Raw genomic sequence first — 16,384 nt, forward strand, 5'->3', positions numbered from 1 at the left:
CCCATCCATGATGGATGGTCTCATACAAGGGCTTCCTTAGCCAAGCCTTTGCTGGCTGCCAGGGCAATGATTCAGGGGCAGAGGGGTGTGCAAAGCCGGGTCCCCTCCTCCATCCTCTAAGGAGGGATCGAGAGAGGAGCTCGGCTCTATTTTGGCAAGCACCCTTTTGGCCGCGGGTCGGCTTTAATCAGCGCGCACCGACGGCGGCCGGACGCGGCGCCGGCGCGCGGCCCCGCTCCGCTCCGCTCGGCGCCGGGCCGCGCAGCGGCTGCTGCTTTGCCGTCGCCGCCCCCGCCGCGGGCTCCGCCTCGGCGCCACCGCGGCTCCGCTCTGCCCGGGGAGCCCGGGGCCGCCGCGAGGTGAGTGAGCGGGCGGGGAGCCGCGCCGCGCCCCCGCGGGGCTCCCTGGCCCCAGCGCCGACGCCGGGCTGATGGGGCCGCGGCCGGGTTGATGGGGTGGCAGCCAGGGTGATGGGGCCGGGCTGATGATGGGGCCGGGACCGGGCTGATGGGGCCGGGCTGATGGGGCCGGGGCCGGGCTGATGGGGTCGCAGCCGGGCTGATGGGGTCGCGGCCGGGCGGATGGGACCAGGCTGATGATGGGGTCGCGGCCAGGCTGATGGGGCCGGGGCTGGGGTGATGGGGTCGCAGCCGGGGTGATGGGGTCGCGGCCGGGCGGATGGGGTCGCAGCCGGGGTGAGCCCCCCACGCTGCCCCGGGGAGCGGGGGGCCGCACACGCCCTTCCCTGTGGGTATCCGAGCTCCCCTCTCTGCAGGCTCGTCTCTCCCCTCCCGGCCCCTTCCAGCGGGCCCCAAGCAGCCCCCCTATGTATTAAAGAAATATGTTAGCAGGAAGACTCGTAAGCCGAGCAAGCCCTTCTGGCGTTGTTTATACAAGACATAAACAATACCCTCTCCCCCCCTTCCCCTGCTATTTGCTTGCACGCATCTCTGGAACGGTTCTCCAGTCACTTGTATCACCAGCAGCACACGCTGCACCTTCCTGCACGACGGTTCGGCCACCCAGGTTTGTCCAGCCAGGCCTCTTCCCACCGCCATCGCTGCCCGTGGGGCTGGCCGGAGTGGGGGGCTGCGCTCCCCCCTTCTCCAGCCTGGTTACAGAGCTGCTTAGAGACCATTTTTCCCTTTGCCGTCAGTTTTCCAGCCACTGCTTGCTGAGCCCAGCGAGCCCGCAGGCCATCAGCAGTGCTAGCTGCTTTGCATGCGGGTTGGGAATGGGCTGGTGCCTGACTGAAGTCCCCTCGCCCATGGAGGAGCTCATCACAGCGCTCATGGTCTGTTTTGGAGGTCTTTGGCACATGTGATTTTGCATACTTGCTCCCTGAAATCTCCATCTTTGCTGCTGAGCTTAGTTTGCCTGTCCTGGTCATAGCATGCAAAGAACATCTGCATTTAGGAGGAGGGAAGACCCCTTGGTTATTCAGAGTTGCAATTTCGCGTAAACCTGCTTTTCTGAAAATGACTGGTACACCAGCTACTTTTATTTTGGCAGCTCTCCCTTCCGTTATGAGCACTAGCTTACTGTGGACTTAAAAGGATAGGTTGCCAAATTTTGTGTTCTTGTGGAAAATAGTGCTCCTTCACAATTCAGCTGCTTATGGAAGACATGGTTTTTGTCTGAATATATTTTTTTCTTTCTTCAGTGCTGATCGTTACTGGTGAGTACCATTTTCCATTTTTTTTTCCTGTGTTTGTCATCAGTTCCACCTTCTTTTTACCATGCCTGAGCAGACATTAGGGAGAGAGAGCAGACTTAGGCTTCTCTCAGAGCAAGGTTTCATATTTGCTAAGCTGATATTTAATCTTCTGAAGCTGTGCGATGATATGCATATTTTTTTTCTAGTCTGGAAAGTTTATAGACCGTTCTCCATAATCTTGCTGCAAGACTCATAGTAAGGACTTTAAATAAGAGCAGAAGGAGCATGTGCACGTGCAAAACCTGTACTGCAGCCCAATTTTGCCACCTCTGGTTGTTGACAAAAAAAGTATTTGCCCACAACATTTCTGTTATGTTTTATCAAAGACAAGTGTCAGCTGATACCACCGGCTCTGTGTGTGTGTGTGTGTGTGTGTGTGCGCGCGCGCGCACTCCCTGGGAGGGGAGTTGATGTATGTCCTTGCAAATCTCACCTACCTTTTATTTCTTCCTACTACAATATTAGCAGTGTAGAAGGCCAGAGGAAAGTACATGCAGGGCTGCCTTTAATGATTTCTCACTCAAACTGATGTGTTATTTAGGAGGACGTAGCACCCTACTGTAGGAAGCCCGGTTGCCTCGCTTGTTTAGTTTACCTGCTTCCAGGTAAATTCAGTGTCGGAGCGGCCCCATCCTGCCTGGGGCCAGGCAGCCTCAACAGCCCTTGTCTGGAGAGTGCGCAGCCTGGGAGCTCCCCCGCTGGTGTTTGGCAAGCGGCAATAGTGAACGCGCCTCGTCTTGGGCTGTTTTTCTTTGCTTTCTTAGTGTGGCGACATGGGTGCCTGCAAGATGGTGTTACCGAAGGCCCCAGAACAGAAGGAGGTCAGGAACACGTGTGCTCGTGGTGATGGCGGTTGGTTTTTCTCTCGTACAGCTGCTGCTTCTGCTTGCGGAACAAACAAAGTGCAAACAAAGCCTGTTTTCTGGTTTAATTTTAGACACAGACAGCTCTAAATTGCATGCAAACCAGCGTAGGAGTAGAAGGGAGTCGCAGCAAACGCAGAGCGTTTCTCGGGGCGCGCTGCTGACCGATGTCGGGCTCAGGCGTTGCTGCTCCCTGAGCACCTCCCAGAGAGGCGTTAGGAGCCCTCTCCCGTGCTGCGCGTGGACACAGCCGCCTTCTTCGTTCTGATTCTTGTGCAGAAACAACAGCATATTTATTTGATGTCTGGGGCCTTGGTAATATCAGCCACATAACAAGCTCTTTTAGCAGCTGGAAAACATCTGATACACATCCCATCCCTGTGAAAAGCTGGACGAGAGTCTGAAGTGCATGTGATGTGTTTCCTATGGCTGATGAGCAGTGGGCACAATAAATACTTTGTAGTGAAGGTCATCAAACATTCCTTAAAAAGGCCTCTTTGTAAAATACCAGCAGTCTACAGTGTTGCTATTTGTGCTTCTGCCTTGGTAAGCTTTTCCATGTGGAGTTCATAAATATCAAAGATAACAAAACATAGAGGAGATGCCACAGACCAAAGGAGAAACGTTGTAGCCTTAAGCATGCGTGTCTTTGTGGGTCTGATTCCTATCGCTGTTAGTGTAAGTTTTAGTTAAAACTTTTGAAAATACCACCACCGCCACCCCGGCGGAAAAAGCATTTCTTCCTGTTTACGGCCTCCTTTCAGACTGCAAGTGTTCACCTGTGTTATACCTGTGTAAGACGAGAGTTTCTCTTGAAGAGCTGATAAAATACTCTGCCATCACTGTAGTTCGATTTAATCAACGCCCTGACTTAAATAGGCATTTCTTTACCCAAAGGCTCTCATCCGTTCCTCCAGTCGGGAATCTGAGGAAGTTTTTGTCCGTTGTTGGAGGGTATAAAGTAGGAGGCTGAAGAATTAATTTTTTAAAAGAGCAGCAGCACTTGGATGGGGAGCTGTGTTGCATGCCCTCCTTTCAAACACGCATTATTTTCCATGTTCTGGGGCAGGCTGCGAGCCTGGAGCCCCTCACTGTAGATGAAAGGGGAGCCAAGCAGTGGTGCGCCAGAGACTGTTGTACCCAATTGCACTGCGTGAGAAGAGCATTTCCGCACAGATTTGGATTTGCTTGGAAAAAGGAAATTCTCTGTCTCTATAGATTATAAATGGTGTCCGGTCTCCCCACAACTGTTGTTCTAAGCTTCCTAACATAGCCTGGCAAACTATGAAATAGAAAATAATTTTTACCTCCCTGTAAAAAGTCACAACCATTTCCTGGCCAAACAGCTGTATGTGAGAGAATACCAGAGAAAATGGTCAAAAAAGGCATCGACACCGGTCCCAATCCCAAACTCTCCTACAGGATTTCAGGCATTTTGCAGGGGGAAAGAAGATAAAATTTCCTGCCTTTTCTCCACTTGCAATTGACCTTTTGGCTAACGAACAAATAAAACATTAGCTATGAGCAAATGCTGTGACATAAATTACCATTTTTTAATGTACTCCAAATGCCTGCTGACCTAGGAAGGGCACAGCAAAGAGTTAATTGCAAAACACTCTCCAAGCAAGTAAGGCTCCATCATTGCAGACAGCCTGAAGCCAGACATGGAGCCTAGGCACTGAATATATTCAAATAGAAAACTTTACATATGTAAATGTACCTTTAATGCCTGTAGCAGCCTCTCTATCTCAGATGGGCTGTTTTTTTAGCTGCACAGAAGCCATGCCTGGGGCCTTGACTCGGGTGATTTTTCTCTGAAGTGTTATTTTTGTTAATTCTTTTTGGCAAGGCAGAAACGAAGGGACCTGCTGTCAATGCTTCTGACTGCGGGGACGTCCCTGGGCTGTAGGTCACCGTTCCAGGGCAGAATAAAGCTTTATTCTCTTCCCTCCGGTTTTGGCCGCTCTTGGAGGCAGGACACTGGGCTGGGCAGTTGCTGGGACTGGTCCAGGGTGAGCAGTTTGGGTCGGCCAGCAAATGTGCAGCTCCCTGTTTGCAAGCTGCAGTTCGAAGCTCCCAGGAGGATTTTCCAGGAATTGTTTTCAGCCTGTGCTGTTGTAGTTTTTGCTAGCCTAGAGCTGGGTTAGTTGGTGAGATTTAGCATTTGCCTGCTTATCACACAACTAAAAACTATGTCTGTCCGGGCTTGGGGTGTTTCTTTTTTCCTTTTGTTGTAAGTGTGGTTTTTATTTTAAACTGCACTGTGGTTTAGAATCGCGAGTCACTGGAATGCCTTTCCTTAAGTCCCTGGAATGCCTTTCCTTTCAGATGCTGATCCGCTGTTTGTGAGAACCTATGGAAAAAAGCTGGATGCTGCTGGGAGGTAATGTCTCATTGAACTGGGCTCAGCCTAACTGCAGTTCCTGACCTCTGCATGAGAAGAGGCAAAGTCGTGCAGTTCCCCCTACCAGCCCCCATCTCGTTTCTAAAGTAGACTATGTAAAATCTTGACCTTTTCCGGTCCCAGCCTAGGGGTTAGTTAAAAAAACAGGACTCTAGCCCTAGTCTTAATTTTAACTGCAGGGCACTGAAATCCCTCTGCCAAAAAAAGAGTCCCACTGCCAAAAAAAAAATATTATACCTGTGGAAGTAAATGCAAGCAGGAATGGGCGATTTCATGGCCAGTGGGTCCGTAAATGGATACTACAAGGAGGAGGCAGAGCTGGACTTGCTAGCATTGTAAAGCTGCAGTTGTGGGTGCTGCGAGCGTGGGAGAAGGGCTGCAGAAAGTCACCAAGTGCACGTGCCCCCCCTCCCCTATAAATAACTGCTCCTCCCACGCAGGTCTTGTCGCCATCAAATATCAGCGCTGTTTGTCTCTGGCAGATCTTTCTTTTTCTAATCACCAGGGCAAATCAGTGCTCTAAGCTGAACGCAGAAATGACTAGGCTCATTTCCCTGAGCTGGAAAGGATGAGGCTCCCCAGGCACTGCGCTGAGTAGCTTTCTCCTTGCTCAACCTGAGCGTCGCACGTGTGGCAGATGCTGATGGCGCTTTTCTTGGTGTTGTCACAGGCCGGCCTGTCATGCCTACCATGGTCCTCCCCGGGGCAGGTTGCTGCAGAATGCACTTATCCCTGCTGCACTTCCTCTTGCTGGTTTGAACGTGCCCGCAGGTCTATACCATGTTGACGCCACTCTACTTGGCTGTCACAGGCTGTGAGTACAAGGCTGGTGCCCTGGTTCAGAGGGGGACTCGCGCGTTGAGTGCGTTTCACACGCCCCTCGTTCAGCCTGTGCCACACACCAGGTACTGCAGAGCAGCCCTCCTGCTCTTCCGGACCCCGGGGAGTTTGAGAGCATGCGTTTCCAGCATTTCTGTGCTCTCTTTGCATCACTTCTCTGGGCTGTGGCGGTCTCGCTGAAGGCATGGGCCCCAGGGAGCCATCCCTAGCTTCCTGGCTGAGTGTTACAGCGTGGCAGGCTGCTCAGGGCAGGTGCCTCCCTCCGAATGATCTCAAATGCTTCAGCATCACAGTACCTGGGTATTACTGCCACCTCTTACAAGGCAGTGGTCCTCTATTGCATGCCTAAGGATTGCTTTCCTGTGAGTCTCTCCAAGGTCACCGCAGTTTCCTTCTCTACTCTCCAACCATGATGTATCCTCTGGTACCCTCCTGTGAGTATCTCCGAGCCTCCTCTCCTTCATCTTTCCTCCACACTCAGGTTTCCTTTCAGTACTTCTTTAGCAACCAGTCTAACCTTTTAAATGTGCTAAAAGCAGCTCCAGAATGGTAGTTTGGGCAGGTTTGGGGGCTGGACCTGGTGGATGTGACTTTTTGCTTGCTGAGGCCTTTTATGCCAGCAGTTCTGCAGCAGGATACATGTGCCTCCATTTGGTACAGCCAAGGGTGTGTTTCAGGGTCACGCTTACAGAATGATCTCCACATTAGCTTCATTTTCCCATCTGTTCTTTTGCAGAAAATATAAAACATTTTCAAGACAAATGCCCTTATGTAAGAGCCTTTTTCTGATTTCTTTGAATATTCAAAGCAGCTCATTTGCCTGGCAGTTGCACCAGAGAGCTGTTGTGTGGCTCAAAAGTGCCAGGAAGTGTGTCAATATGTGCAGAATTAGCACTTTCCACAGATACCTGTGGTCTCCGGGTGCCAAAGTGAGGGGCACTGGATCTGCAGTACTTAACCCCCTCCCAGAGCTTGGTGAGGTGTGAACTGAACATGAGTATAGGTTTCACAGTGTTCACAAAGGTGAGATCTCAGAGGCCAGATATTTAGCAGCCAGGTCTAAGCAGTCCCAACAAAGTGCATTTCATGGCTTGTTTTCCAAGCAAGGTGGTTTCTTTCTGGTGCTGAGGGAACAACTCAAGATGCAAGGGTGAAGCTGCACGGTCCCTGTTTGCAGCTTACAATGTGCAGAAAAATCCTAAGGGGCTAAGATTCCCATTGTTTTCATTCCAAAGGGCAAGGAATCATCTTAACCAGCTAGCAAGCATCTACATAACATGTGCACAAACATTTTACAGTTTTACTCATAAAAAAGGAGGAAGGAAGTCAGACATGTGATATAACGTTCTTCAGGAAGACAGTTGGGACCTTGTGGAAAAAAAAAAATGTTGTACAAACAGTTTAAATTGCCCTTTGGCTTTTGCTTCACCACTAACTCATCCTTTTCTGACATCTCTCCTCTCTCCAGATCTGTTTTTGATTTTGCAGTGGACTTCTGTAGCAATGGAAATTGCAGAAAGAAGAATTGTAGCCGAAGGATCCTCTGTGCTGTTGTACGCGCCAGATATCAAGAACGTAAACTTCACTGAGTGGGAATACATAAAAAATACCACTCCTGAATTCATCCTGCAGTACTACGCAGATTCACAGTCTCCAACTATCTACTCAGCTTACCGAGGCAGAGTGATTTTCTATCCAAAGAATGGCTCCCTTCTCTTGCAAAAGCTACAAGAGACAGACAGTGGGGTCTATAAAGCAACAGTTGATCTGATGCAGGATAAAGCTAGGATAACTTTCCTCGAAGTTATCAGTAAGTCAAACGTGTTGAGAGGATGGTTTTCATGGACAAAGATTTGACAGTTGGTATGACAGAAGAGTCCACATATAAGGAACAGTAACCAGAATAGAGGAGGACTTTCTGGTTTCATCACTGCCTTGAAGGACACAGACTGGAGACCCTAAAAGAGTTGGGAGGAAATGCTAGAGGATGTTTAGAGACTCAGTCAGGCTGTGGGCTGAGTTTCCTTTTGGAGAAGTAGGGGTGCATGGTGCCTTCATCCCGGAGTGAATGAGACGGGGAGGCACATTCTGGCCTGGCTTGGGTGCTCATCTTCTGCTCTGTTTTTATCTAATTGTTTCATCATGAACAGGGAAGTAAATGTCATAAAAATCCCCTCAGAGAGGTTATTTCTGCTTATATTTGATAAACAAAACAACTGTCACAGTAATAATTTGAGGAAGTTGGGAGCTGCCCTGCCGGCACAGGTCATGGCCGGTCCCTCAGGACTGGGACCAGAAGCTCCTTGGTAGGCAATCACAGGATAAGCTGCTGCCTTACAAGTTGCTGTCCTTCCTCTTCAGGATCAGAGATGGTGAGGTTAGCCAGACTTAGGGACACTCTTCACAGGAGGGTGCATCTGTCATATAGCCGTGGCTGATCAGCTCTCCTGTGGCTCCCCGCTAAAACGCACAGGAGTTCCCCAGGGTAACTACAGGTCATGGCTGTCTGTAGACCTTCTTCCTTCATACAAATTTTGCCTTTCTCTGTCTCTGAACTTACCTGAAAGATAAACAGAAATGAGAGCTCAGCGTGTTTTAAATTGCCCTTTCATGGAGCTCAGCATTGCTACGTGAGCATACTGCACGTAGGACATCCTGCCCAGGGAAGAAGGACCTAACGAGCATGCTGTTGCTATTAAGTGGAAGTCCAGATGTAGTTAATAGCAGCCCTGACTGGTGCAGGTACCTAGGCATTAGTGGAGGCAGCGAGTTAGCCCTCCTTTTGCACATGGCAAGGGTATCCAGCACGCAAGGCTTGCTTCTCTGCGCTTTGGCCCATGAGTTTGACCAGTTTAAATGCAGGCAGCTGGGCAGAGTCACATTGCTTCTTTGATCCACCCTCTTCTTCCCAGCTATCACTGCCTGTGTGGGAACTGTCCTTTCCTCCCAGGACACCCCAGGCAGACAGTTTCTGGAAAGTCCTTGTCATCACTTTTCAGCGCAGCTTCAACTCACAGCTCTTTTGAGTCCATATCCCTGGGCCCAGAATGCCATGCCTGATCTCCAAGGGCCTTGTGGGCTGGTAGTGTTTATCCTGGGGTGGCTTGGCGGCAAGGACTGGGATGTTCACTTTCCACTGTGAACTTGGCAGATGTTGCCCTGCTGCTGCAGTATCTTCTCTCCCGTCAGACTTGACTGGGGCACTGAGCCAGCTGGGGTATAATCAGGAAGGGAAGAGCCTGCTAACTCCCCACAGGGCTGGGCACTTTTGCAGCTCAATAAGGGCTAGTTTTAGATGTCTCAGTTCCAAAAAAAGGCAATGTAAAGGAAGCCTCTCACTCCTGGGAGTACTGCCACTCTGCGATCTCTTTTTCAGAGCCTGTGCCCCAACCTGAACTCCAGTGCAGTTCAAGCCTGGCAGGTTCACCCATCGAGTTGCTCTGCGTGCTGCCAAAAGGAAGAGTGGATACCATCTCCTGGAAGAAGGAGGGACGTCCTCTCTCCCCAGAAAGGTGCTATCAGCTCTCTGAAAACATCACTGTGCTGAGGATTGGGAAAGGGGAGAAGGCGGACTGCGGCTCCTACTCCTGCAATGTCAGCAATGTGATAAGCTGGAAGGAAGCAGTGCTGAACCTGACTGTGGTGGGTTAGTGTTGCTACCTGGCAGTTGGCTGATGCGTTAAATGTCAGCTAGCTTGCGCCCATGACTCTGACAGCGATCTCTGATTTGCTTTGTGCATTTACATGCCATACCAGGCCTGGGCTTTCTTCTCCCTGTCTGGGCAGCAAGTTGCGGCTGCCAGCACTTTGTCTGTTTTTGTCTGCCCTGCCCCAGCAGGGTGCAACTGTTGCTCATGGGCATTCCCAAGCAAGGAAGCCCCAGGAATCTTCCCACAGGTTTCCCAGCATTTTGAAGTTTCCTGGGATACCCACAGCCTCTCTGTGTTTCTAAGCTGTCCTCAGTGGTGGGATTTCACTGTTCGCTTCATTGCAGGTCTCCCGCTTCCTCTACACCATGCCCTGAGAATGGCTGCTGTTGCACTGGTGTTTGCTGTAGGCTCTGCAGTTAATTTCGTTGTACTGCTCTGTCAGCCAGAGAAGCAAGGACCTGGTAAGTGTCAGGCCTGGGCCCTGGTATGCAGGGCGGCACCTGAGTTCCCCAAACTAAACCCTTTTCTCTCTGCAGAGCAACAGGACGAATGACAGTAGAAAGCCTTAGCCAAAACCCCTTCTCTCCTGTCTTCCTACTTCAGTCTTTGATGCTTCAGTAGTGTGAAGAAATGTGCTCAGTTCATGAGTTCCTTCTTATGTTTCTGTAGCTTGCAAAGGAAACAACTTCCGAGAAATAGTTCACCCCAAATGGTTTTTGGAAAGTGGAGCCACTCGAAAATACCACATTACCAAATATACAAATCATTCCTCTCCTGTCCCTTGGACATTCTTAGGAAGAAATAAAAAGCGCAGGACTTGGAGATTATCAAAGCCTACATGGGAAAAGCCTTCCCACTGGAAGGTACTTAGAGCTGACTAAAGATCGTGTGCTGTGTCAAAGAGCACGGGTTTCAGTGACCAAGCACACTGGTCATGACTTGACATACTGCTGTAGATCCATGTCCCAAGAAGCTTACAAGTTAAAATGGGTACTTCAGTAAAAACATGCATATTGGTCAACAGAAAACAAACCTAAAGACATAGCCAACTGCAAGTCCTCCCACACACACTTTTTGTAACCTGCTAATATGCTCTTCTGCCCACCAAGAATAGTCCCAAGAACAGCAGAGGCCATCTGGAGAACAGAGGGGAAGTCCTCCAACTGTCAGGGAAGTTGTCCCATGTGTATTTATCTCTTAATGTTACGCTGATGACATTTGAAAGCTGTGGTGTTAGTTCTTGCCTTTGGGGATAGTCTCTTTGGAGGAGTTCTCCATGCCTGCTGTATGTGACCAGAACTTGTGCCATGTGGACCTTTCCCAATGAAAGGGGTCTCCAGAGGAAATCCAGCAGCTGTCAGGTTATTACAGGAGGCAGAAACTGGGCAGATGTGTTGTAAAGTCTGTCTTACTAGATGGAATTGATGTCTGATTCAGAATGGAACGATCCCAAATCTGGCTGATTTCTCGTGGCTGCTTTGAAATCAAACAAAGCACTCTGAAGTTCACCAGGTTTTCTCTTTTGTTTTTGTTTTTTGTTTTTAATGTCATAAAAATTAAATTCTGCACAAAGAAAACCTGTGCTTCATGTTCACCTTCCCTTTGCAGGCTGCACCATTGCTGCTGCTTGTGTGGTTATGATCTCTCGCTAGGGTGTGTTTGCCTTTTTCCTAGGAAAGAAAGTGAGAAGATGGATGACTGCGCCCATCCAAGGACTGGTGTGTGTCTCCTCTCTTCTCCTGCTTGCCACCTCTATCGTCTGGATGCAGCAAGAAGGTAGGATCTCACTGTGACTCATTCACTTAGTCTGACTGGGGTTTTAGTGCTTTGGTTTCTCATCTTTGTTTTCAAGGTAGCATCTTTGATCTAGTGGTATTTGATTTAGAGAAACTGAAGTTAGAGTTCACTGCTCTGTCTCCAGACTCCTCCCTCTCTGCTCCTTTAAAACCTGAGTGCTACGTTGTTCTTTTTGTGCTCTCCAAGTACTACTATCCCTTCTCCAGGACTTCTCAAAGATGAAAAAGTGGCTTTGAAACCACTTCCACCAGTCCTTTAGGGACCTTGGATGAACAACATGAAGCCCAGCTGTTCTAAAGCTGGCCAGCATATCCAAGTACTTCTTAGCCAGTTCTTCCCTCTTCTAGGCTGAGGCTACCTAGTTGTCATGCAAACAGATGTTAAGACAAACAAACGAAAAAAACCTGAAACACTTGAGCCTTCTCCCTGTTCTCTGTTGAAAGAAAGGCACTGTCTGCATGTTATCTGTAGGGTATCATTTATAAAAAGTGCTGCTTGCAATCAGCGCCCAGGATGAAACTGTCATCAGGTGTAGGATGTAGTTCCCTGGCCAGCAGTGCTGAGCCAGCGCTGCTGGCAGCCACATCCCTAGGTCATAGGACACTTCTTCACTGCAGTCCTTTTCCTGATGCCCAGGCAAATTCTGCCGTATGGCACTGGGCAACAGATCCCGCACTAAAGGCACAATGATTTCTTGCAAGATTGCTAAGAAGCAAACTTTCCCCGTCTTTTTCTCAGACCACTACCTCAGCCAGAAAAAGCATTTCAGTCTTAAGTTCTGGTTTAATTCTGCCTCCCACAGGTCCATCTGCTGCCTTCGTATTGCTTGGGCTTTTCCTCTTTGCTACGATAATAACAACTGCCCTCCACACAGCAACACTGGTGTGCAGACCAGCAGCTCTCATCCATTTCAAGACCAAAAAATGTGAGTTGCTGTTTAGGATCTAAACCCCTGACAGAAAAGGCCTGTTAAGAGTCTAAGAGTAAACTCTGCAATTTTTCACTGCCGGGAGAGACCTGGTGTGCATCTAATGGTGCAAATCTGGAGACATTGGCTATGGCTTGCTTGCCTGCCCACCAAAGCTCTTTTCCTCCGAGTGTGAGCCTGTATCCCTTCTGCATTTCTGTCTCATCTGTCAGTAGTTTTCTCCTCTTCTAGGGTACCATGTCATCCTGGACACTGCAACCCCCACTGTAGTGATTGTCCTCGTGCTGTTCACCAGCCTCCTGCTCCACAATATCCAACAGCTCCATGGTAAGTGGTGGCCCAGGTTTATACCGCTCCATCCCTTGCTTGCCTTCGCTGTGGGGATACCTGGGAGGGATTGGCAAGCCTGAGGCTCACGTCATCCAAGCCAGAGAGCGTCCTTAGGTAGCTTTGCACAGCTGGCCCTGCAAGAAGGCAACTCTAAGGTTTGTTGTAGTTAACACAGTCTTTGGTGGTAGTGACCTATGGATTCTCCTCTCTGTTTCATAGGAAGGCTCTGGATTAAATTCAGGCCATGTAAGCGTTCAAGAGGGATGTTGGCCAAAGGGCCAAACACTGACCAGTTCTCACTTTCTCTTCTGCAGAGCGAGGCTGCTCGAAGCCTGTTGATCTGACAGCCAGCTTCGTCCTTGCTGCTGCAGTAGCCCTGTTTGTGCTGCTGGCCTTCTTCCTATGGTGTACGTAGCCTCGTGGTTTCCTTCCAGTGATTGCGTGATCCTAATTAACTGCTCTGGCCACTTGCCAGATGCTTACTCTCAGCTGTCATCCCTCCCCTGCTCCGGCCATGCTGGCAGTGATCAGAGCCTGGCAGTGGATCTTGAGGAAAGATGCTTTTAGTTAAAAAAAAAAAAGGGGGGGGGGGCAGGCCTTTGACCCTGCTGAGAGTGGGATTGTCTAAAGCAGCTGAGGAGCCAGCGCTGATGGTAGTTTGATGTCCAGCCTTTTAGGAAAGGCACAGTAGGGCACTGGTCTCTATCTGCCGGTCCTTGCCAACACCTTTGCTTTGCCCACGGATGGTCACGTAGGAGTTTCTGGAAAGTGAGTTACTTCTCCAGAACACGCTGCTGTTGCTTTCCCTGGCAATAGCCATACTCTGTCCCAAAAACCTCAGCTACAGCAGGGTTTGAAAGTGAAAGAACTGTTTTGAACAGCCAGGAGTGTGTCTGGGAATGTATAATGACTCCTCAGGGCAGCTGACCAGTTGTTCCAGTAAAAACTGCTTCTTGCAGATGGAGTTCATTCAGTTCATTTTCCAAGCCTCAAGCTCCGGGGTGGGAGGGAAGAGATCAGGGAGGCTTTTCCATGTCTCACGTGTTTCTCCAGCTCCTGCTTTGGAGTTTCTGGTTTCTGTAGCCTTTCCACAAGAATCCCCTGGCTCGCATGATTAGCAGTTGCATTTGTCTTCCCCTGCACAGGCTATGTGGTGTCTCAGTCTTAGGGGACATCCCAGTCCTTTCAGAAGACCCCCTTCTGCTCTCCTCCTCACTCAGGAGATCTGTGGCAGTGCCTGCCTTGCTAACGGCCTGAGGAGTAACCTGCACCCTGTATGGCTTTTGGGCTTCCTGAAAGTGCTGGCTTAGCCCTTGGCATCACCCATAGTTTCTCAGGGGAAGGAGAGCCCTCTAGAAGATTGAGAGGAGAATATCATACTTCCACAGAGTGCATTTCTGTGCGTTTCAGAGCCTGAAATATAGGAAACACCGCACAGAATCAGTAAACCCAAAGGAAGCCAGTTTAGAGCCATGTAACTAGTTGGGGCAGCCTGCAAATGAGGAAGTTGTCCATAGACAGAAGTCCATTCTCCCTGCTTCGTTCTTGCTCTCCTCTCTGCTGTCCCTCCAAAACAAGGATCTCCTGGTTTTGGAAACAGAGGAGCTTAGCCCAAGTGAAAGGCTCCAATTTCCATTTCTCTCTGCAGTCAGATTTCATTCACATGTCTCATGAAGTGTGAGGTGCTGGCTAAAATGCCTGACTGTTTTGGGAAACCGAAGTGGCAAGAGCTATTTGGCCTCTCCTTTATTTGCAGATCACAAGAATGAAAAGAAGGAGAGGAAGATGGAAAACCGGCGGGTCACCCATGTCACACAGGGCATGACAACCTCGGTAACTCACTGCTATTAACAGGCCATTTTGAATTTCTTCTTTCCTAAGCTATTGTAAATCTGTTACTTACTTTACATTAAACTCTTGATTAATGTGGGGCTGCCACAAGCTCTGAGCTACAGGTAAAAAACTGTTTGATCTCCTCTAGCAGTTGTTGCTGGAAATATTTGCAAGGAAGTGTCCTTCTGCCTTCCTGCAGAACGGTATAGGCTTTGTCCTCATCTTGGCAGCTTTGGGTGGGCACAAAACTAGCCTGATGGTGACCAGAGGTAGTAGTTCAGCTCAGTCCTATGGGACATGGCAGCATCTGTGTACGGCCAGATGAGCAAGCGCTTGTTGAGGCAGCTCCCTGACCAAGCATCTTGCTACCAGCTAGTCACCAGGAACCGGCTGGCTGGCCACATCCCCTGTGGCTGGGCTGGACACCTCCATGGATGAAGTCGGAGTCACTGCAGGGTGAGCACGCAGGGTACAGTCCCATGTGTTTTTTTAGCAGGTGCAGGAAGAACTCTGAGGACCAAATCAGGAAGCGGAGTAACGAGTCATCCCTCTAGCAGCCGGAAAGCTCTGCTCATGCACCACAGGCAGCAGGAAGGAGCCCCAGGGAGCTGGAAAAAATGCCATTTATAACAAGCCAACTGTAAGCTGCTGTTGTACCCTAGCACTAGCTGGGCAATGCTTCTGGTATAAACATTTGGCAAAACGTTACCAGCCTGATCTCCTCACTACAGCTCCAGGTCACACCTGATATTTTTTCTACCACTACCCTCCCTGACCTCCACTGCAGCAAAAGCAGTTTCACAGTTACTAAAAGTGATTTACTCTTTTGCTGTCAGCTTCAGCTGCCTTCCTGGTTAGTTTTATCATAATATGAAGGAATCGGGTACCACATTCCCCAAGTGCTGCTGAGACTCCCTACTGCCTGATTCGCCCTCCCTGCGCTTTTGCTCCTGAAGCTTTAACTTTGGCCTGTTTCAGTTTCAGCAGAGCTCTGCCCAGCGCTGCGTACATGATTTTGGTGTTGCTGCATGTGTGTGCTGCGCTATCTCCCTTTTGTGCCTCTGATGAATGTAACTCCCTCCTTAAAGAAATGAGTCAGGCTGTTAATTCTTGAGGACAGCTGTTCTTGCCGCCCTTGCTGCCGCGTGCGAAGGCAGGCCCTCGCACTGCCCTCGGATTTGTGCCTTCTGCAGGGCATCATGGCACAGCTAGGCCAGCGCTTCCCTGGCTCACAGCCTCTCACCTGTGTGATGAAATCTTCCCCTCTGGTCTGTGTTGTACTCAGTTTTGCAAGGTGAGCCGCCCTGTGTGCTACCGCCCGCCTCAGAAAACTTAGTCCGTTCCCTTGTGCATGCATCATACGCCTGCTCCTCACCTTTCTCATTTGCTGACCAGCTCCTCCATGCGTGCCCATGACACTGTGCTCCAGACTTGTTGCTTTGGGAAGAATAACTAGCCTTTGGGGTGGATGACTAGGAAAAACAGCTCCATCACAGTCTGTATGTGCCTTATTCGCTGTCTTGGGTGGGGTTTTTTATTTTAAAGCATCCCCGAACTAGACTGGCCTTAGACAATTTTCCATCCAAGTGCCTCTTAATTGACTTTGCATTCATGATGTGGCCTTCAGCTGTCTCCATCCTTTCCGGGTTTTAGTATTTTAGCTGGAGTTGAAGCACGTTCTGTCAAGGTTCTCCTTTTTTTTAATCTTTGTATGGGAGGTCTGCTGTGAAAAGTGTTCATCTGTAAAAACTGGAAATAACCTTACACTACTCTTTTCCTCTCTTAGTTACAGCTGCTCTAATAAATGTATTTAATTTGTGGACTTCCATTTGTAACTCCATCTGCTTCCTAACATGAAAGAAACCTCTATCTTATTCACTAACCTGTATTTACACCCCAGTCTGGGGCTAGTTCCTACCATGGCAAGTTTGACCAGCTTTCATGAGGGTTACTCTGCCCAGGTTTGCGTTTATGGCTTTGTTGCAGTTTCCACTTGCCCCCTAAGCAGCCTGTGACCACAAC

General features: G+C 49.5%; 1 protein-coding gene across 7 annotated transcripts; it reads left to right on the top strand.

Annotated features, from left to right (window-relative positions):
- The first annotated feature begins 288 nt into the window (after window positions 1-288).
- LOC106496743 (hepatic and glial cell adhesion molecule-like) lies at window positions 289-16,184 on the top strand. Of its 7 annotated transcripts, none has more exons than XM_067304456.1 (13): window positions 289-359; window positions 1,513-1,678; window positions 4,909-4,963; window positions 5,655-6,072; window positions 7,293-7,634; window positions 9,201-9,470; window positions 9,819-9,935; window positions 11,149-11,250; window positions 12,074-12,196; window positions 12,431-12,526; window positions 12,844-12,936; window positions 14,286-14,362; window positions 14,856-16,184. In XM_067304456.1, the coding sequence occupies exons 4-13, from the start codon at window positions 6,009-6,011 to the stop codon at window positions 14,874-14,876; spliced, it is 1,305 nt and encodes a 434-aa protein (XP_067160557.1). In that variant the 5' UTR covers window positions 289-359; window positions 1,513-1,678; window positions 4,909-4,963; window positions 5,655-6,008; the 3' UTR covers window positions 14,877-16,184. The 7 variants fall into 7 exon arrangements, with proteins under 7 accessions (XP_067160557.1, XP_067160562.1, XP_067160559.1 ...); XM_067304457.1 differs by lacking the exon at window positions 289-359 and adding an exon at window positions 792-1,026; XM_067304458.1 differs by lacking the exon at window positions 289-359 and having other exon boundaries at window positions 789-1,678; window positions 14,859-16,184.
- Window positions 16,185-16,384: the final 200 nt, after the last annotated feature.

This window comes from Apteryx mantelli, chromosome 13, assembly GCF_036417845.1.
Source record: "Apteryx mantelli isolate bAptMan1 chromosome 13, bAptMan1.hap1, whole genome shotgun sequence".
Classification (NCBI taxonomy): Eukaryota; Metazoa; Chordata; class Aves; order Apterygiformes; family Apterygidae; genus Apteryx; species Apteryx mantelli.